At 54.6% G+C, this 21,153-nt stretch overlaps 2 protein-coding genes across 4 annotated transcripts in view; one reads left to right on the plus strand and one right to left on the minus strand.

Moving 5' to 3' along the window:
• The window catches only part of NUDCD3 (NudC domain containing 3), a 30,307-nt gene extending 27,437 nt beyond the window's left edge, over positions 1-2,870 (minus strand). Inside the window, exons 1-2 of the mRNA XM_051808880.1 lie at positions 2,620-2,870; positions 248-540 (exon numbers count right to left, since the gene is read on the minus strand). Of these exons, the coding sequence (XP_051664840.1) occupies positions 248-540; positions 2,620-2,811 (485 nt within the window). The 5' untranslated portion in view covers positions 2,812-2,870. The remainder of the gene's footprint in view (positions 1-247; positions 541-2,619) is intronic.
• Positions 2,871-7,426: 4,556 nt separating this feature from the next.
• On the plus strand, positions 7,427-17,527 carry LOC127480728 (uncharacterized). 3 transcript variants are annotated; one of them, XM_051809160.1, is made up of 4 exons: positions 7,427-7,593; positions 8,449-8,541; positions 15,871-16,204; positions 16,507-17,527. In XM_051809160.1, the coding sequence occupies exons 1-4, from the start codon at positions 7,497-7,499 to the stop codon at positions 16,589-16,591; spliced, it is 609 nt and encodes a 202-aa protein (XP_051665120.1). In that variant the 5' UTR covers positions 7,427-7,496; the 3' UTR covers positions 16,592-17,527. The 3 variants fall into 3 exon arrangements, 2 of the variants coding, with proteins under 2 accessions (XP_051665120.1, XP_051665130.1); XM_051809170.1 differs by having other exon boundaries at positions 7,427-7,557; XR_007908012.1 differs by lacking the exon at positions 15,871-16,204 and having other exon boundaries at positions 7,427-7,557.
• The last annotated feature ends 3,626 nt before the right edge of the window (positions 17,528-21,153 follow it).

The following is a 21,153-nucleotide window of genomic DNA, read 5'->3' on the forward strand; positions in this document are numbered from 1 at the left end:
TGCTCAGAGCAGAGCAGGAGACACTGAACCACCCACAGAACAACAACCCCTGCCCTCTTGCAGGGAGTTACGTGATGTCTCCGGCCATGGGAGCCCGTAAGGGAAATCTTCACAGTCTCCCGAAGGGCCGAGTGCTTGCAGAGGAAGGTCAAACCCCAGAAAAGGGTTGTGCAGGAAACGGTGAACACCCTGTCTGTGGTTTTGTCTCCCCCCTACCAGGAGCATGAAGAAAGTAAAAGATCCTTACGTCAGCAACTCTGCTGGGGCAGCAGCCCCCAGAGGCTCCACCGACACAGAGCTGGGGGCTGTGGCACCCTGGGCTGCAGCTGATTCCTCTGTGCCCACAGCTCCCCCGACATCTGGTGCTGGGATGTGCTCCGTTGTCTCCACCTCAACCTCCTGAGCTGCAGGGCACAGCTTCACCCTCTCGGCAGCTGCAGCTGCCTCCTCCTCCTCCTCCTTCTTCCTCAGCTTTGCCTCCAGCTCCCGGCGCCTCTTCTCATCATCCTGCCTGGCCATCCGCTCAAACACTCGGAATGCCTGGAAGAGAAAGAGCAAACTGAGCAGTCAGAGCCACCAGCTCTACCTGTGACACCAGGGAGAAGGAGAGGATAGCAGCACACACTTGGAGCACTTATTCTTTCCTGTCCCTGCCTCTCTGGGCATCACACATTCCTCCCTACCCCAAGCTGCTTCAGTCACCAACAAAACCTACTGATGACTCTTTGAAAAGTCCCACAGCCGTGTCAAACACACCTCAGAGACAGCCTGGCTCCTGGGAGCATTTTGGAATTGTTTCTTCAGTCATGTTCTGGCAGCCAACCTCACCCCAGCCTGCAAAGAGGGCTGGTTACTCCAGGGAAAAGCAGAGTGGTGAGCTCTGGCTCCTAGCTGGGAAGGGGCTCTCAGGGAATCTCTCCTCACTCCATGTTCCAGGGCTCACCTAGGGGCTATTTGAAGCCTGGAACTCAGACCAAGCCTCCAAGGAGCAAACAGAATGAACTGTCCCAGGAGAAGCTGTGCCCAAACAGACTCAGAGCCCCTAAGATGGGGCTGGAGGATATGTAACCCCAGGAGATGCAATCCCACCCCACACCTGCCTCCTGGCCATGCCTGTCCAGTGCAGGCTGGAGGTCAGAAGTGAACTCAGGAGGTCAGTGAGGGGTGACGATGACCTGGGCCCTGGGCCTGCTCCCTGAAGGGGCTGCAGTGTCTCCCCTCGAGTGCCAGGGCATTGGCACTGTAAACGTATTCTGGAAAGTGTGCAAGTGTCAAACACAGTCCTCCTTCACTTCCCATCAATGTTTTAGAGTCAGATTTAGTGCTTCCAGTAGCAGACTGGCATGCCTGGTCCATGGTGCTGCTCCATTCGAGTCTTCTTCTGGGCCCATGAGGTGCAGGACAAAGGACATGGCTCAGGGAGGGCTCCTGCCAGCGCAGCCACAGCAGGACAGAAACTTGTGCCCCTCACTCTGGCCTTCCTCCCCAGGCATGGAGCAGAGAGGTGAGTGCCAGCCCCACGTGGATCATGCAGAGCAACACCTCAGACCCATGACCATGCCCTGGGCTGCAGCCAAGCCAGGATGAGGCAGGGGCCCCTTCTGCACTGTCCTAGGCTCTAGGTCCCTCTGGCTGCAGCCAGCAGGCTGCCCTGACCAACAGCTCCCTGTGGCAGGAACGCTGTGGCCAGAACTGCACTTCCCTCCTTGTGCCCAGCCCCAAACGGCCCCAGGGGGACACTACACGGGGCCCCCACCAGCGCTGCCCCTCTGCCCAGTGGTTTGTGCTCCGTGCCCTCCCTGTGCAGCCTGAACCCTCTCTGGGATCCCCCCTTGCCCGCAGCGCACAGCAGAAGCTGCCCTGGGGGGTGACAAGGACCCCCGTGTGCTACGGAGCACCGCAGGAAGGGGCAGGGATGCCCCCATCCCCCTGCCCACGGCACCCTAGGCCTGACACACTTGGGAAGGAAAACTCATCCAGTCCGAGCAGACAAACACCAAATACCCCAAACCCAGCCTCACCCTGTTTTGCTCACAAGCTGTTTTGCTCTCTGCCAATGAAGATTAATAACAGACCAGAAGAGCCCATAGTTAGAGCCGCCCCAACCGCGAGCCCGGCAGGTCGGGGCTTTTGCCCCTCCCGTCCAGGAGCGGGGCCAGCCCCGTGCCGACCACAAGCTCTCGCTGAGCGAAGCCCAGACGCGCTCCCCCCACGACTCCCGCGTCCTCATCTGCCCCCGGCCGCTCTCTGGGCTCCCTGCTCCCAGGGCTCCTGATGGCGGCTTCCCGTAAGCCCCACCGTAAGCCCACTGCGGCCCAGTGCCCCAGCTCTTCCCACCGGGGTCTCGCAGCCTCCGCCTGCCCCCGAGGTTCTTCGTCCTCTTACGAGGGTGACGCTGCCGCCATCGCCCACGGTGGTGCAACCTCCACCTTCTCCCTCCTCCTGCACCCCTCTGAGCAGCGCCAGTGCCCCTGGGGCTGCTGTGCTGCCCGACTGCCGCCCCAGATCCCCCGCCCTGCCCGGACGGAGGAACACGGCCTGCTCAGCTCGGCCCCGCGGCGGGGTCAGCGCCGGCCACCAGCACGGCCAGGCCGTGTCAACCCCGGGCCCCGCCGGTACCTGCAGGGCCATGGCCTGTGCCGCGCCAGGCGGGAAGCCCAGGCGGTCCCCGGGCCGCAGCAGGAGCCGATAGAAGTCGGTCTTGCGGTAGAGGAAGCCGAAGAGGACGCGTAGAAACTCCTCCACGTTACCGACGTGCTGCAGGATGCCCAGCAACGCCTGGTCATACATGTCGGTGAGCGCGGCCTCCATGGCGGCCCCGGGCCCGCTGTCACGGCAACAAGCTCGGCCGCGCTTCCGGTCCTCCCCGCGCGGTCCGCCCGGAACCCGCCCTGCGCGCACGCGTTCCGGCTCCCCAGCTGTCCCTCCAGCCCCACTGGGGTTCCCAGGGCACCCGCGGCCCCTTCAATGGCGCCGCCGGGACCCCCTGTCGCCTGCCAGCACCAGGGAACGCCCAGATCCTGCGCCGCCACGTCCCCAGCCATCGCCCATCCTCCCCATTACCCCACGTGTGACCCCCCCCACGGGGGGCGGTGGCGGGGCTGCAGTTCCCGCTCCGAACCTCCGGGTGGCGCCGGGGCTCCGCCGCTCGGGGGGGGCCACGGGCCCGTCATGGCGGGGGGAGTGCGGCTCCCTGCTCCAGGAGGGCCCTGGGACAGACGGTATCAAAACTGTACCGAAATCCAAAATTACTTCATCAGCTGCTCCCTTTGATCAGCTTGTTCTAGGCAGCAACCACCCAACTAACACCTCACTGGCCAGACAGACACTCACCCAACACCCCCCGCAAATCCACCTCTCCGTGGGAGAGAAGGGTGTTCTGGGGGGCCGTGTCCAAGGCCTTACAACAGCCCAGAGAGATGCCATCCATAGCCCTTCCCCCATACGAGGTCGGAGTCACTCCATCACAGAAAGTTGGTGAGGCAGGACTTGCCCTTGGAGAACCTCTGCTGGCTGTCTCGAATCGCCTCCTGCCCTCCATGGGCCTCAGCAGAGCTCCCAGGAGAATCTTTTCCATGATCTTCCCAGGCACAGAGCTGAGGCTGAAGATTTGGTAGTTCCCAGGATCCAGGTATTTCTTTTTAAGCAGACATAGGTCTCACTTATGAACATTTTAATGTAACCCTGGAAAAACATACTTTGCTCTGAGTTTTTATTTACAACTCTAGATACTTCTCAGATTATTTTTAAGTTGTTTAAGGAACTAACTGAAAGTAATAAGGAATTCTATCCAAAACCCATCTCTCTGGCATTAATGCACTGGCATCTGTTAAATTGGAATACTCAGTTTGGGGCTGGACACACTGTTCATCCACACATGGGGATAAAGCACAATATTTTAAATTTATCTTGGGCCGGTGGAGTTTCCCTTTACCAATCATTTGGGTCTTCAGCTGACTGCTGTGACTTTTCCCACAGCACAGAGAGTGGCCTGGAAACTCCATCAGCCAGTTCCCTCAGAGCTCTGGGATGCACCTTGGCAGCATGTGCTTTAACTTTTGTTCAACCAACGCTGAAGTTCTGGGCTTTTCCTCTTTCCCCTGTCTCTCGGTCTCTCAGGCAGAGGAACTGCATGGCCCCGAGGGTGGTGGGCGATGGCAGTGCAGCTGCTACAGGGACAGGAGCCTTGGGGCAAGGATGATGCTCTGGGTGGATCAGTGTGTGAGGGGAGATTGATGCCAATGGCATTGCACCTTCCCAGGGTCCAGAGCTGGGATGGGGTCCAGACTTTGGATGGGAAATGGGCAACCAAGAGAGATGAAGACTCAAGGCACTTCTCACCAATTCAGCCAGACCAGGGGAGGAAGGTTCCTTCCTGGCCTTTGGCCGATCCCTTGCCACTCTTGGGGTGATTTGGCTCTGGCTGCGTGGCACAGCCGAGCTGCAGAGCCAAGCGTAGGGACACCCAAGGCAGGGCATGGTTGCCCCGAGGCTTTGAAGGGCTTTGCACCAAGCCCATCCCCACTTCAGGGAATGCTGCTCACGCTCAAGATGAAGGCACTGTATCCCTTGTTGCGTGTGTCCATCCCCAGCCCTGTTCCCCCCCGTCTGCCCTTGTCCCAAGGGCTCCATGCTCCTTTCTGCATGGGGCCATGTCCAGGAGTCCTGCACAGACCTGTCAGGCCTGGCTGCTTCCCCCAAGGAAGGGGACAGGGCAGTCACCTCCCACCACTGCAGTCCCTGCTGGCCATGCCTCAGCCCTGGGGGCAGCTCAGTGCTCGGAGCTGGTTCTAATCTGGGAGTCAATGTGGCTTTTGTACTTACTGGGTGCTGTTTTACAGTGCCCCCAGGGCTCCCTCCCCCTCCTGCACAAAGCAACTTGGAAAAATGGCCTTTAGTGGAACACACCCAGGAGTAAATGTTTCATAAAGTTATAATCTATCACCATTCCACTCTCAAATATACCCATACCTCCCACCCACCACCATCCCCCTCAGTGCTGGCTGCCAGAACCTGGCACTTTCTGGGGGGGAGGTTTGGCCTGGTGCTCTTCTGCTTCTCCCCCTGCTTTTCATGTGGCCCCTGCCAGGCTGGGACATGGCAGGCTGGGATGGTGGTGGGTCCATCCCTGCACTCCACCACAGCTCCCAGGACCCCATCCTGCCAGTGGTGATTTGCTCCAGGCTCAGGACTGTGGTGCTCTTGTGGTGCTCTCAGACTGTGGTGCACTGTGGAGTCTCACAGTGGGACTGAGCAACTCTGCCAGCAGCAAGAGCAAGCCAGTGTCTCTGTGGAGGATGGCTTCAGGGTCCCAAGCCTTGGGGATGCTGCTGAAGTCATCCTGTCCAACCAGGGGGCAATCCCAAAGCATGTCCTTGGACAGTGTTCATCCCTGAGGAGGAGGATGTGGCTGCCCTGGGAGATGTGGCTGCCTGGGGAGGCCTCTGTGATGGTGGCCATGAGGAATATCAACAGCACTGTGGGGGCTGGGGGCACTGCTGTCCCCTCTGTGCTGCTGCTAGCAGGGTCTGCAGGCATGGTGGCCACTGCACTCTTTCGCACTCCTTTGGTAGGTAGTGAGGTGTCACGATGGACCTCTCTGGTCTGGGCAGCTCCTGGGGCCCCCCAGGGCAGTGGCACCATGGCTCAGTATGGAGGTGACCAGCGGAGGTTGGGTTGGTGCTGGTCCAGTGGAGGCAGAAGCTCTGAGGGTTGAAGAAGCAGTTACATGGAGTCCCCCAGACCTGGATGAGTGGGAGCTGTGCTGGGCCGGGGGAACCTTTGGGACACCTGCTGAGCCAGCCCCCGTTGGTGATGTCCCCCAGCTTTGTGCCAGGCGCATGGGGAGCTGGTGGCCAGGGGGTTCCCACAGTGGGAGCTGCTGGGCCATTGGGACAGGGCAGCAAATCAGGGAGGAGAAGGGAGAGGTGGCCCCAAAGAGCTGCTTGCTCTGAGCCAAGGACTTTTCCGTGTCTCATGCTCTGCCAGGGAAGATGTGCCCTAAAATCTGGGAGGGAGCATGGCTGGGACAGCCCCCCCGAACTGGCCAAGGGGATACTCCACATCACAGAATGTCACACTCAGTATACAAAGTGGAGAAGTTATCTGGAATGGGAGGCCAGTCAGGGTTTGGGGACTGGCTTGGCATTGGTCAGCAGGTGGTGAGCAATTGTAATGTACATCACTTTTTTTCTTGAGTGTTCTTTCCCTCTCTCGCTCTCCTCTTTATTATTATTATTATTATTAGAGTGTACTTTGTTTCAATTATTAAACTGCTCTTAGCCCACCGGGTCTATTTTATTTGCTTTCCTGAGTTCCCTCCCCACCCCATCAAGGGCAAAGTGAATGAGCAGCTTTGTGGTGCTTGGTTGCCAGCTGGAGTTAAACCAGGACAGTCCTTTTGGTGCCCAGTGTGGGGCACAAAGGGTGTCAGCTCCCAACTCCTCCAAGGGAGCTTCATGAGGCATTTGGTCCATGTTTGGGGTGGGTCTGTGCTGGCAGCTGCCTGACACTCCTAGGCAGCTCCAGGAGCGTTGAGGTTTGCTTTGGAGACAGGTGAACACCCAGGTAGTCTGCAGAACTTTCTAAAGCAGCTCCCCAGAGAGCCTTTTGGCACTGGGGAAGGGCTGTGCCTGCTTGATCTGTCACTGGCAGCTGCGGAATGTTTGGGCCTCTGCATTTATGCTTAATTAGATGCTTTTGGTCTGTGTTTGGCCCAACCACCTGCGAGAGTCTGTTCTTTTCCTGCCAATTTATGTGAAAACAAGCACTGATAAACGAGAACTTCGTCCTTGAAGGAAGCATCCTGTATAAACTGAAATTAATTGGTGACTGGCTATTTGAAGGAGAAAGTGACAAGGAGGATGATGAAGGAAGCCCTCCGACTCATTTAGAAAAGAGCCTCGATGTGTACACACGCATGTGCAGAAGGGGCACCACTTACATCACGGGGGGAGGGACCAAGGACCTCTGGCTGGGCGGTGCTGGCCACACCTGTCCAGATAGATGTCACAGGTTAATTGTATAAAGAGCAGATAGCTCTTGCTGGGAGCAGATTCAAGCTTTACATGGGCAACGTTGTCTTTTGTGGGGACGTCCACTATCTCGTGAGCCTGCCAACACTCCGAGGATGCAACTTCTGCTACGGGGAATTCTAAACGTTCTGGGATTGGTAAAACAACCTCATTGGTAACGCCTGAGTGAGTGGGGGGTTGTCTTGGGGGCTTGTTTCCCTTCTCTTTCCTGTCTCTCGGCTTCTTGTTTTGCTGGCTACTTCTTTGTAATAAATATTGTTTTGTTGAGCATTCAACGGTGTACTGGTTTCAGTTTTGGCAATCTCCCTGCTAGAGCTTCCCTTGGGAAGGGGAATGTTGCCGGTAGAAGACCCTGCGAGGTCACAAAGCCCCCCATGAAGTCATAAGGCCAAGCCATGGTGTGCAGTGCAGGGCGTGTGCTGCAGGCACCGCTCCAGCAGCAGCAGTGACAGCGGTGACAGCATGGTGCAGGCACGGTGGGCCCTGGCCCTCATCCTCCTCCTGGTGGCCCTGCCAGTCGGAGGTACCGGGGCTGCTCCATGGCGACCGTGGGCAGTGGGTAGGTGGGCAATCCAGGGCCAGGCCCCAACTCTGGCAGATGCCCACGAGGAATGGCCCTGGAGGCCCTGGCACAACAGAGGGGATCCCTCCTGTGAACTGGGGTCCAAAGGGCTGCACTGTTGAGTCCAGCATGGCTTGGAGGGACCCTGCACCGTCCTCCTGCAGCCTCTGTGCCTGACCCATGCTGAGGCTTTACCTTTCCCTGATCCTTGGCAGTTCTGACCAGTCCTAGGGAAGGCCCCCACTCTGGGCTAGAGGAATGTTTTCCACATTATCCAGGCACTGGACAGTCCTGCCAGGGGCCATACATGGGAGACAAGACCTGAAAACTGGGAGCAGGCAAGCGCTGCCCATGCTGGAGAAAGGGCAGCGAGAGAGAGCGAGGTTCAGGTGTCTCCTGAGGGCCCGAGTGTGTCCCCTCAGAGTGTGGGTGCTGGGCTGTGGAGGGAGAGCTGGGGTGGTGACCCTGGGTGACCCCCCCACGGTCAGAGAGAGTGTCCATCAAGGCAGCACCCACCAAGCCTGGAAAGGGAAGGTGAGCGCCTGCAAGAGAAATTGTGGACAGATGTGAAGGATCCACAGGAATGGGGAGCAAAGCCCGGGTGTACCATGTTGTTCCATGATCCCCTCTCCTGTTCTGCTATTCAGTCAGGACAGAGGGTGCCCCAAGGTGTGACAGGAGCTCCTCATGGGGGGTCTGGTTGCAGCTGTGGGCACAGGAAGGGCTTTTCCTACTTCTTGGCTGGACCCTGCGCTGGAGAGGGTCACGAGTCAGTCCTAACTGACTGCACAGCCTGAGTGCTGCTTCCAGGGTTTGCTGGGGCAGAAATGTAACTTTATTCTTTCCATTAAGGTCCAGAGTATCAAGATGGAAGGGGACAATCTTCCCAGGACACATCCAAAGTGCTACATGAAATTCTTGGACAGCTGAAGACAATAGCACGAGGTGGGTACAGGTCACTCCTAACCGGCACAGTGGGGCAGCAGAGGTTTTGGATAAATGTAGGGACATGCCATAGCCTCCCCAGCCCACACCTCAGAGCCTCACTGCAGGGACCCTGCAGGTGTTGGCGAGCTGCAAGGATGGTCCAGAATCTCTGCTGCCAGTTGTGGCTCCAGCTGAGTCCCAGGGACTATGGCTACCCCAGTCAGACCATCCCTGGCCAGAGTGCAAAAAAATTGTGGGCAAATGTGAAGGATCCTCAGGAATGGGGAGCAAAGCCAGACACTGGGAGAACTGGACTGCGACCACTCCAGACTGCAAGCGAAGCTGAGAGGAGAGAGAGAGAGAGAGGCTCTGGAGAGCATGGACTTGCAAGGTCTGATATGGTTTGAAGCTGGCTCCCTGCCAAGTCTCCAAACCTTACCACAAGAAGTCGTCCCCCCCCCCCCCAAACCTCAGGGAGAAGAGGGAGAAAAACAACTAAGAAAACCCGAAATGAGAGAGAGACAGCTAAAGTGATATATATAAATATATATAAATATATTTACACTTATGTTACAGGTATATACAATTGAAATATATATATACAATTTCACAAGGGAAAGGGAAGGGGGAAGGGAAAAGGAACAAAACCAAAAATAAAAAATATATATATCCCGATTAGTGGCCCAATATCTATCCACTAAAAGAGTTAGCAAAGAAATAGCTCACTACTCTCCTTGGGACAACCGAGAGTCGCTCTGGAACGATCGCCGGCAACCTCTGTCTCCCAAGGTCAGCAAGGCCTGACCAGGCCTTGCTCCCCGACAGGGCAGATCAACAGCAGGGAACCTGCACCTCCAAGCCGCCGGAAGGAAAGAGAGCGAAGGCCTCTCCTCCTTTCTTCTTATAATCTGTCTTACGTAAAAATTGTAGGGAATACTGGGTAAATCTGGACCCTTCCTTGGTTACAAACTGGTCACCAAGGAAGGCCTAGCCCAAACTACCCCATTCTCCACCCCTTATTCCATACTATTTTTACGTAACACCTATATCTCATGTTTGCCTACATCCCGCGCGTATATATATACACATATACATATATATAGTTCTTGTTGGTCTTTCGGCGCAGTTGTCTCGTCGTTGGAAAATCAATACCAATGTCAGTTCAGTTCAGTCCAGATCTTTGGTCTCCTCAGTCACAATTACAGTTCTGATTTATGGCTGTTTCATCCTTCTGGGCTGTCTCATCATTGGATACCGGCATCAGCTTAGTTCAGCTCTCTCTCTCTCTCTCATCTGGTGACTGGCTTCCTGTAAAACACAACTCAGGACATACAATTAGTTTTTCCCCAAGGCTAAATTTCCGTGAGGCCCACATTGGATCACTCCATCCTTCCTCATTACCCACCACGTATGTCCTGGCCCTTGAGCAAAGACAATCCCACGAATGGGTTTGTCTTGACCTGAGGCAGGGGTAACCCAAACAGCTTTCCCTAGCATTCCCCTCAAATGGATTGCTGGAACTTTATCTCCATCAACAATGTGAAGGGATTCTGCTTGTGCAGGGCCAGCTTGATTGACAGAACCCCTGGTGTTAACTAGCCAGGTAGCCTTGGCTAAGTTCTTATCCCAATTTTTGTAAGTTCCCTCACCTAGTGACTTTAGAGTTGTCTTCAACAGTCCATTACATCTTTCAACCTTCCCAGCAGCTGGTCCATGATAAGGAATGTGGTACACCCATTCGATACCATGTTCCCTCGCCCAAGTGGTGACTAATTCATTTTTGAAATGAGTCCCGTTGTCTGACTCAATACGTTCTGGGGTCCCATGTCTCCACAGGACTTGCTTTTCAAGGCCCAGAATGGTATTCCGGGCCGTTGCGTGGGGCACTGAAAAAGTCTCTAACCATCCAGTAGTTGCTTCCACCATGGTAAGCACATAGCACTTACCTTGGCGGGTCTGTGGCAGTTTGATATAATCAACCTGCCAGGCCTCTCCATACTTATACTTATCCCATCGTCCACCATACCACAGGGGCTTCAGTCTTTTCGCCTGCTTAATAGCGGCACAAGTCTCACAATCATGGATAACTTCAGAAATGATATCCATGGTTAAATCCACCCCTCGGTCTCGTGCCCATCTGTGGGTGGCATCTCGGCCCTGATGACCAGAAGCATCATGGGCCCATCGAGCTAGAAACAACTCTCCTTTCTGCTGCCAGTCTAGGTCTACTTGTGACACTTTGATCTGTGCAGCTCGGTCCGCTTCTCTGTTGTTATCGTGTTCTTCATTATCTCGCTTCTTGGACACAAGGGCGTCTACATGGTGGACTCTCACATTCAGACTCTTCGCTCTGGCAGCGATGTCCTGCCACAAGTCAGCAGCCCAGATGGGTTTTCCTCCACGCCTCCAGTTCATCTTCTTCCATCGGTCTAACCATCCCCATAGAGCATTGGCTATCATCCACGAGTCGGTGTAGAGGTAGAGTCTTGGCCATCCTTCTTGTTCGGCAATGTCCAGGACCAATTGGATGGCTTTGAGTTCTGCAAATTGACTCGACTCACCTTGACCCTCAGCAGCTTCTACCACTCGTCGGGTGGGACTCCAAACGGCTGCTTTCCACTTCCGGTTCCTTCCTACAATACGTCAAGAACCATCAGTGAAAAGGGCATAACACCTTTCTTCATCTGGCAGCGGATCAAATGGTGGAGCTTCTTCAGCTCGGCTCACTGGCTCTTGTTCTTCTTCTGCCAGACTGAAGTTCCCACCTTCAGGCCAATTTGCGATAACCTCCAGAATTCCAGGGCGATTTGAGCTTCCCAATCGTACACGCTGGGTAATCGAGGCTATCCACTTGCTCCACGTAGCATCGGTGGCATGATGCATAGGGGGCACCTTCCCTTTGAACATCCAACTCAGGACTGGTAGTTAGGGTGCTAGGAGAAGCTGTGTTTCAGTACCAACCACTTCTGAGGCTGCTTGTATGCCTTCGTAGGCTGCCAGAATTTCCTTTTCCACAGGAGTATAGTTGGCTTCAGAACCCCTGTAGCTTTGGCTCCAGAAGCCAAGTGGTCGCCCTCGCGTCTCACCAGGCACCTTTTGCCAGAGGCTCCAGGAGGGACCTTTATCTCCAGCTGGACTGTAGAGTATGTTCTTCACGTCTGGTCCTGTCCAAACTGGTCCAAGAACCACGGCATGTGCAATCTCTTGTTTGATCTGTTTGAATGCCTGTTGCTGTTCAGGACCCCATTGAAAGGTATTCTTTTTATGGGTCACAAAGTGAAGAGGGCTCACAATCTGGCTATACCCAGGGATGTGCATTCTCCAGAAGCCTATGGCCCCCAGGAAAGCTTGCGTCTCCTTCTTGTTGGTTGGTGGAGCCATGGCTACAGTCTTATTGATGACATCTGTTGGTATCTGGCGTCGTCCATCTTGCCATTTCACCCCTAGCAACTGGATCTCTCTGGCAGGTCCCTTGACTTTATTCTTTTTGATGGGGAAACCGGCATCGAGGAGAATCTGGATGATTTCATCTCCTTTCTTGAAAACTTCTTCTGCTGTGTCCCCCCATCAATGTACTGGATATGTTCTGGGGCCTTGCCCTTCTCCAGTGTGGCCTGAATCAGTCCATGGCAGATTGTTGGACTGTGCTTCCACCCCTGGGGCAGTCGGTTCCACGTGTACTGCACACCTCTCCACGTGAAAGCAAACTGCGGCCTGCACTCTGCTGCTAAGGGAATGGAGAAGAATGCATTGGCGATGTCGATGGTGGCATACCACTTTGCTGTCTTGGACTCCAGCTCGTACTGGAACTCCAACATGTCTGGTACAGCAGCACTCAATGGTGGTGTGACTTCATTCAAGCCACGATAGTCCACGGTCAGTCTCCATTCGCCATCGGACTTACGTACAGGCCAAATGGGGCTATTGAAGGGTGAATGTGTTCTACTAACCACCCCTTGGCTTTCCAACTTGCGGATCATCTTATGGATGGGGATCACAGCATCTTGATTCGGCCGGTACTGTCGCCTATGCACTGTCTTAGTGGCTGTCGGCACTCGCTGGTCCTCAACTCGCAGTAATCCTACAACAGAAGGACCTTCTGAGAGGCCAGGCAGGGCAGATAATTGTTTGGATTCCTCTTCAATCACCGCGGCTATACCAAAAGCCCATCGGTACCCCTTCGGGTCCTTGAAGTATCCTCTCCTGAGGTAATCCATGCCAAGAATGCAAGGGGCTTCTGGCCCTGTCACAATGGAATGTTTTTCCCATTGGTGTCCTGTCAGGCTTATTTTGGCCTCTACCACTGACAGCTCTTGAGACCCTCCTGTCACCCCAGAAATTGAAACAGTCTCTGTGCTCACATGTCCTGAGGGCATTAACGTACACTGTGCGCCGGTATCTATTAATGCTTGGTATCTCTGAGGATTCGATGTGCCAGGCCATCGAACCCACACAGTCCAGTAAACCCTGTTATCTTTCTTGTCCCTCTCCTTCTCCTGGCAGAAGGCAGGGCCCCTCTATTGGTTCTGGTCAGAGCATTCACCGTTGGATCTGTGCTTCGGCTTGTCAGAGGCTTTCCTGTCATCCTGGAAACGGACTCCAGACCTCCTGCGTCTGGGAGATCTCAATTCCTTTTCAAAGAAGTCTGCATCTACTACGTAGACAACTTTCTTATCAGCTTCCTTGCGTTTTAGTTCTCTCACTCTGACCTCAAGTCTGGAAGTAGATTCACCATCCCACTTCCTCATGTTTTCTCCATGGGCACGCAGATAGGACCATAGTTCACTGCGCTTAGGTCTACGCTTAGGGTTTTCGCTCCTTCTGCGTGTGACGGAAGGAGATCACGAGCCGGACCGGGACCAAGATCGAGATCGTGGTTGAGACCGGTCTGCTGATCAGTCTCTGTAGCGTCTGTCCCTGTGGTCTCCGTAGTCATCTTCATATTCAGAGTGCCCGTAATGCTCCTCTCTCTCAGGTGTTCGTCTGTAACTAGAATCAAAATAGTCTCTAGAAAACTCATTCCTAGATTCTACTGCTTCTTTTAGATGTCGCAGAACCGTGCACAGCGTGCCCACAAGCGTTTCTGGCATGTTTGGAAGCATTATTCCTGCCAAGGTATGAACATATGATGCAGGAGCACCCTGGATTATCTTCTTCCACATGGGCATTGTACAAGCGACATTCTCTGGATCATCAGTGACGGGATTGTATTGAGGGTCATCATACATACCTTCCAACAATGCCAGTTCTCTTAGGTACTGGATGGCGTCTTCTATCTTGGTCCACTTCCTCATGGGGCACGGTAAATAGTCTTTAAATGGAAACCTTTGTCTCACACTTAAGACAAGTCGTGCCCAAAGACTGAGGTCTGGTCTCTCCTCTGCAATCAAGTGATCAAGTTCACGGTCTCCGGAGATGGAAGCTAGTTGTTCTGCTTCAGCAGTTGACAGTATGTGACCTCTAACCCCACGGTCTCGGCATCAGAGCAACCATGCTAGAATTCGCTCACCAGGTCGACGTGTGTAGTCTCTTTGTAAGTCCCGGAGTTCTGCTGGGGTCATTGACCGCAAAATTGTAGTTTCCACTTTCGGGGGTGGTACTGCTCGTGGAGGTGGAGTTCTGGCACTGGCATCAGTATCAGTCCCCTCTCCGTTATCGTCTGACTTGTTTTGCTCTCCATCTGGTCGTAGGCTTAAAGTTTCGGGTGCCAATACCCACGACTTCCTTTTCACTACAGGGGCGAGAGGTATCTCAGGTGGTGTAGTCTGGGTTCCGCTTTCAGTGCATGTAGTAGAGGTGGCGCTAGTCTCGGGTGGCAGGGTTTGAGTTTCTGCCTCAGCCTTAGCCTTCCAAGCGTAGTCCACAGCAGCTCGATAGGCACTCGCCAGGCCACAGTACACAGCAAAAAACTGTGTATTTGGGTCCTTGTAAGAAAAACACCCTTCTGCCAAACGATGTGCCATCTCGTCAGGATCAAACACCTGCTCTGGTGTGAAATCCCAACTAATGGGAGGTGTCACGTGCCCTACCAATTTACCAAAGTTGGCCCAGATTCCTTGACATCCAGGGACTGGTTTTCTCAAGGCCCTTCCCAAAGTTCCAACAAATCCCTTTGAGTTTCGGCCTTTCCTGCAACAAGGAAAGCAGTACCACACCACCTTTCCAATGTTAAACACCACTTCCATAGCTTTTAGGAATAGTAGAACTGTTGTCAAACAATTTAGGTAAGGATTGGGGCCAATTTTCATCCTAGGGACCTCAGTCACTGGGCCTTTGATGTCATAATTAAGGAAAGGCAGATATTGGTAGATGCCTTTTGGGTTAGTTCTCACTGGATACCCAGAAACATATATAAAAATGGCCAAAATAACCAAGAAAATGAATAAAAAGGCCATGTTTATATATTTTTCTTCCTTTGTTCCCAAACAAAGCTATGTTTATATAAACAAAGGTTCTTGGCAGCTCTCCCAGTAGTGTTCCCAAACAATGGGCAGTGTTTGCACCAACTTGACTCCCTTCCCAGACTTGTTCCTAAACAATCACGGCAAAACCAAAACAAACCAAAGATAACCGGGCAGAAACACCAGATAAGAGTGATATGGTTTGAAGCTGGCTCCCTGCCAAGTCTCCAAACCTTACCACAAGAAGTCGTCCCCCCCCCCCAAACCTCAGGGAGAAGAGGGAGAAAAACAACTAAGAAAACCCGAAATGAGAGAGAGACAGCTAAAGTGATATATATAAATATATATAAATATATTTACACTTATGTTACAGGTATATACAATTGAAATATATATACAATTTCACAAGGGAAAGGGAAGGGGGAAGGGAAAAGGAACAAAACCAAAAATAAAAAATATATATATCCCGATTAGTGGCCCAATATCTATCCACTAAAAGAGTTAGCAAAGAAATAGCTCACTACTCTCCTTGGGACAACCGAGAGTCGCTCTGGAACGATCGCCGGCAACCTCTGTCTCCCAAGGTCGACAAGGCCTAACCAGGCCTTGCTCCCCGACAGGGCAGATCAACAGCAGGGAACCTGCACCTCCAAGCCGCCGGAAGGAAAGAGAGCAAAGGCCTTTCCTCCTTTCTTCTTATAGTCTGGCTTATGTAAAAATCGTAGGGAATACTGGGTAAATCTGGGCCCTTCCTTGGTTACAAACTGGTCACCAAGGAAGGCCTAGCCCAAACCACCACAGGCCTTTGGGAATTTCCTTGGCTTCTACTGAAGCCACAGAAATGTTGCCACCCAGGATATTCCCTCATTCAGACATGCCAACAAAGTGGGAAAGAACATTTTCTGGCAATGTCAGGGCACATTGATGTGCACAATTGTTCCTCCAGGTGTGAACAGCCTCAGCCTCAACAGCGCCGTGGATGGCAGAAGATTCACCAGCGCTGTGGTGGGCAGGGCAGACCCAAACCTTGTGGATGGCAGGACAGACCCAATTGCTGTGGTGGGCAGGGCAGATCCAAATGCTGTTGATGGCAGGACAGACCCAAACACTGTGGATGGCAGGACAGACCCAAACGCTGTGGTGGGCAGGGCAGACCCAAACTCTGTGGGTGCTGATACCTTCCAGACGTACTGCATAGAAGGCATCGTGGCTGTCCTGGGCTCAATTCTGCTGGGGATGGCATTGTATTGTGTATTCCACTTGTGGAGGAAGAGGAGAAAGTGAGTTGGTGGGCCTGGGGGGAGTTGCCAAACTGGTATTGGATGGCTGCTATCAGCCAGAGCAGCCATGGGGTTTTCTGAGCTAAGGTGCTCTGGGTGCCCAGTTTGCCACTGCCCAAACTCAGCAGAGATTTGTGCTGTGAGCTGGTGCCCCGTTTTCTGCCCAGAGCTCTCTGTGCCCACAGCTCCCCTGTGCAGCCGGGTGCCCACACCCCTCGGGGCACCCAGTGCTGCTCCACACCCTCACACCCACCCTGCACCCCCGGCCGTGGTGGGGCCTCAGCAGCTTCCTCTCTCCGCAGGCGCCTCGCAGCTTCGAGAGCCGGCTCTGAGCGCCCCAACAGCCGGGCAGAAGCCAGCAGAATATTTGCAGGAGCGTTTAAATAAAGATCAGCAGCACAATCGACTGGATTGTACTGGCAGCAAATTCCTATGGGTGCCACTGCGAGGCCTGGGGGTCCCCTGGGTACTGATGGAATCTAACTTACCACTGATTCTAACTGTTTCTGATTTGATTTTCACTATACGTATTATCCATTCCATAAGCAATAGTGACCCTGGCCAGCACACTTTGTTGTGTTTTTGGAAATTCATATTAATTCCACCTAAACGTGAGGAAGAACTTTTCTGTGCTGGTGACCATGCACTGGAATAGATTGCAGAGGTTGCGGAGTCTCCCTTACTGGAGATATTCCAGAACCATCTGGACACAATCCTGTACCATGTGCTCTGGGATGACTCTGCTTGAGCAGGGAGGTGGGACGAGATGACCCCACTGTGGTCCCTTCCAACCTTACCCATAATGTAATTCTGTGATTCAAGTTTGTTTTCACTAATACCTTTGCCAGTGATTCACCAGCACACAGCACGCGGTGGGGGTCTCCCATGCAGGGGGGCACATATGGCAAAGAAAGGAGTCAGGTGAGGGAACTGGCAGGGCTTTTTTCATCCCAGCTTACTGGAACACCAGGAAAGGGCAGCTGCCTGCAGAGGCATCCCCCATGGAGCTCAATCACAGGGACCCCATGTCTGGCTCTGTCCAGAACAGGCATCGAGTGTTTCCCAGCCTCTGGCAATTCACAGACCCAGGAATATTTACTCATGTGTATATATACATATATATATATATAGAGAGAGAGAGATATTTCTGTTCATACCTTCTGTCACAACATATTAACATTCTGTTGTTTGTGCATTTATTCTGAACCTGCTTTCCTGTTGCTTTGATAAACCCAACTATTTGTCAATCTGAATCATGGAAGTTCTCATTGAATATGAACAGACTTACAATGCCTGATTCTGAAATTTAGCCCAGCTGCCCCCAGCCCCTCTGACCTCTCAGGACCAGCTGGAACACAAAGGGGTTTGTTTTCTGCCAAAATTCTAAACTCTTGCCAGAGGACTGTGGCAGTGGCACTTGAGGGCTCTGGGGCCTTTTGGTTGGCATTGCCTGTGATGGCATCCCTGACCTGCCCTTCTTATTCCTGTGCACCCAGCCATCCCCACTTTGGCAGTGCTAAAGGGACACCCGGGTGATGTCATGCAGGGCTGCAGAGGTCCCTGGACAGAGGCTGGGGCTCAGCCAGGGCCCAGAGGGGATCATTTTCTGCCATTGTTTTCTCTTGTCCCCACAAACATGAAAGATTCTGCCAAGGCTGGAGACACACAGAGCAGCCAGGAAAAGTGGAGGAGGAGGAACGTGGGGTCTAGAGAGCCCATCCCTTCAGGCTGTGGTTCCTCCACCAGGAACAGGACCTGTGGGAAGTGGGCAGGACATCTCGCCCTCCCCTGTGTGCACATGGACACCTCTGGGTATCTATTGGGCTTGTGGAGAAGGCTCCACTCTGATAACATTGGTTGGTGGAGTCTCCAGCCCTGAGGGGATTTAACAGACATGTAGATGTGGCACTTGGGGCCATAAGTCAGGGATGGCCTTGGCAGTGCTGGGGGAACAGTTGGACTCAAAGGTCTCAGAGGGCTTTTCCAACCCAAACGATTCTGTGATTCTATTCATCTCACCCCTCTTGTGCCACAGGGCAAGAGGAACAGGAGTGTGAGGAGGTGACCAGAGCCATTGTCCTGGGAGGGGAAAGGATTGGCAGAGGGTCGAGCAGAGACCCCTTGGTCTGTGGCAAGGGCAGGGGTCCATGGAGGAGATGCCAGCATGGACGGAGGAAAGGAAGGGATGCTGAGCATCCGAAGAGGAGAGGGAGGAGAAGTAAGAGATCCCGATTGGTGAATAAAAGGGATCTGAGCATGAACAAGGGAGAAATGGAGGGTCAGAGTGGACATGGAGGGAAGAGGTGTGAATAGGCACTGGGGAAGGAGGGGAGCTGTGAGCTGGCCAAGGAGCCAGAGCAACCTCAGAGAGGAAGTGGTGTGCTCTGGATGTGCAGGAGAGGACAACAAGAGCATGTGTGACAGAGGTGTGAGCAGTGAAACTGCTTTTGGGGCAAGGTAAGGACAGGGAAATCATTCAGCAGTTAAGTCATGGGCAAAACACTTGACTCAGAGAAAATAATTTTAATTTATTACTAATTAACAATTCAGTAGGACAATGAGAAATAAGAGGATCAGTCAGGAGCAGAGCCAGGGTGGGAGGGCAGCTGAACACTGGGATGCTGAGGGTTTCTGGAGCGTGCTGGTGACACTTAGGGGTCCACAGTGTGCCAGCGAGTGTTGGGGTGCCCGGTGATGCCACTGAACATCAGGGCACCTGCAGGGACTGGGAGTGCCAAGCAGGCAGATTTCAGAGAAGGCTCAGCTCCCATCAAAGGCTCCACAGTCTCAGACACCTGCACTGCCAATGTATCCCATGCAGGAGTTACAGACTACTGCTGTTACTGGGAGGGGGGATGGAGCCTGCAGGTCTGTAGGTGAGATGGCCATGGGCTGGAGCAGCACCTGGGGTGTTTCCCACCCAGCTCCCGGAGTGCTGCCCCACTGCCTTAAATGCCTCCAATGTCGCAGTCCCACTGCTTGGAGGGAGCTGTTAAAGTGAAGCTGACAGAGGTCCAAGGGTCCCCTCCAGTGCTGGAGACCTGCAGCGTATTGGCATGGGAGCAACTCCAAGAGCCCCCCAGCCTGCTCCTTCCCAGCACATACTTGACTCTGCACCCCATCTGCTCAGTGCTGCACCCCATGTGATCAACACTGCTCCCCATGTGCCAGGCTTTGCATCCCCTTCTGCTCAGTGCTGCACTCTCTGTGCTCAGTGCTGCACCCCTCCACACCCAGCCACAAACCCGCATCCTTTGTGCTGTGCCCCGTTTGTTCAGTGCTGCACCCCACATGCTCAAGTGCTGTGCCCCATGTGCAGTGCTGCAGCCCTTGTGCCTGGTACTGCCCCCCAGGGCTGCCTCTGCCTAAGCAGGAGTGCAGACACACCTGGATCCCTGGAGGCCCAGGTTGTGGACCCTCCCAGCTTCATCCAGGGACTCCTGCCTCAGTTTCCCCACCAATTCATACATTTAGAGCAGATGAAGCCACCCAGGGGTGACAGGAATGCAGGGTGGGGACAGGGTAAGGGTGTGGGGTTAGCCCCTGCTACTGCTTTGTCAGGCTGAGAGGGGCAGGGGGTCCCCAGGCTCCAAGTGCATGCCTCTCCTCGCCCCCCAGGCCCAGCCTAGGCTGTGCTGTGGCTCTATGCGCCTGGTGCTTCACGTGGCCTAGGGCACAGGGCCTCTGGGGACATGGGACGGACTCTGGCCGGGTGACGCAGGGGCAGCAAGGCAGCAGGGCTGGGGCACCCTGGTCACTTCCTCCCACACCTGATGCCATCTGCAACCCCTCATCACCAGCATCCCTGCAACTCGATGGCCTGCAACAGCCCCCAGCCACCGACCTGTGGCAGGGGCACAACCCCCAGCTGCACAGCCTGGCTTCCCGTGCTGGCTGACCTGCTGCCCTGGGGCTGCCTGTGGGCTCTGCCTGCTGAGCCGTGGTTCCTGCTGGGCAACGGTCACCACAAGATGGGAATGGGCACTGGCACCTCCCCCCCCCCCCCCCATTGGGGCACACATCTGCCCCCAGCACGTGCATATGCACGTGGGGGCTATGTGAGCACACGTTCACAGAGGGGTGCGCACCAGCTGGGTACAGGGGTGCACCCTTGGTTGTGCCACCCAGGCTTGGGGTGCTGAGGGGACCCAACAGGACCTCCTGGGAACTTGCTGGGACACCATAGGGCCCCCTAAGCTGCCTCCACTCAGCTGTGAGTGCTGGTGTCTTGGTCAGTCCTGGTGGGTACTGGTTTCAGTCCCTGCATGTGATCTTTGCCAGGGACAAACCTGGTCTGGGGAAGGTGGGAGCCTCTTGGGCCAGTGGGTGGCCCTAGGCTGGTGCTGCTGCTGGGTGCTGGTCCCAGAGAGTGCTGGCACAGTTGTGATGCCAGTTCAGAGCTGGAGTGGGATTGAGCCACACTGTAGTGCCAGCCTGGTAGTCAGCAGCTTGGTGCCCCTCCAGGCCAGTGCAGCACCAGTACTGTGCCTGGCATATGCTGGTCACGCTGGGGCTGAGCAGAGCCATGCCAGATGTGGGCCAAACCCACACAGACCCAAATGGGAGTGCAACTGTGTTGGCCTATGCTAGAGCCCAGCCTGGGCTTCCAAACGTGCTGGGCTGTGCCTGTGCCACACCAGAGTCAAGCCCACAGCCGCGCCAGGCCGTGTTCGAGCCTAGGAGAGCCCATGCTCTACTGGGCAGAGCCCACACCCGCGCCAGAATGCCAGAATGTGCCACACCAATGCTGGGCTCTGCCAGAGCCGAGCCAGTACACCGCCGGGCTGGGCTGTGCCAGAGCCGGGCTCTGCCGGTGCCGAGCTGCGCGGAGGTCAGACTGTGCGGGGCCGGACTGTGCGGGGCCGGACTGTACTGCTGCCGGTGCTGGGCTGTACCGGTGCCGGGCTGTGCAGGGCCGGGCTGTGCCGGGGCTAGGCTCTGCGGGGCCG

This window comes from Manacus candei, unplaced genomic scaffold (assembly GCF_025592945.1).
Source record: "Manacus candei isolate 608988 ecotype Guabito, Panama unplaced genomic scaffold, ASM2559294v1 h1tg000006l, whole genome shotgun sequence".
NCBI lineage: Eukaryota > Metazoa > Chordata > Aves > Passeriformes > Pipridae > Manacus > Manacus candei.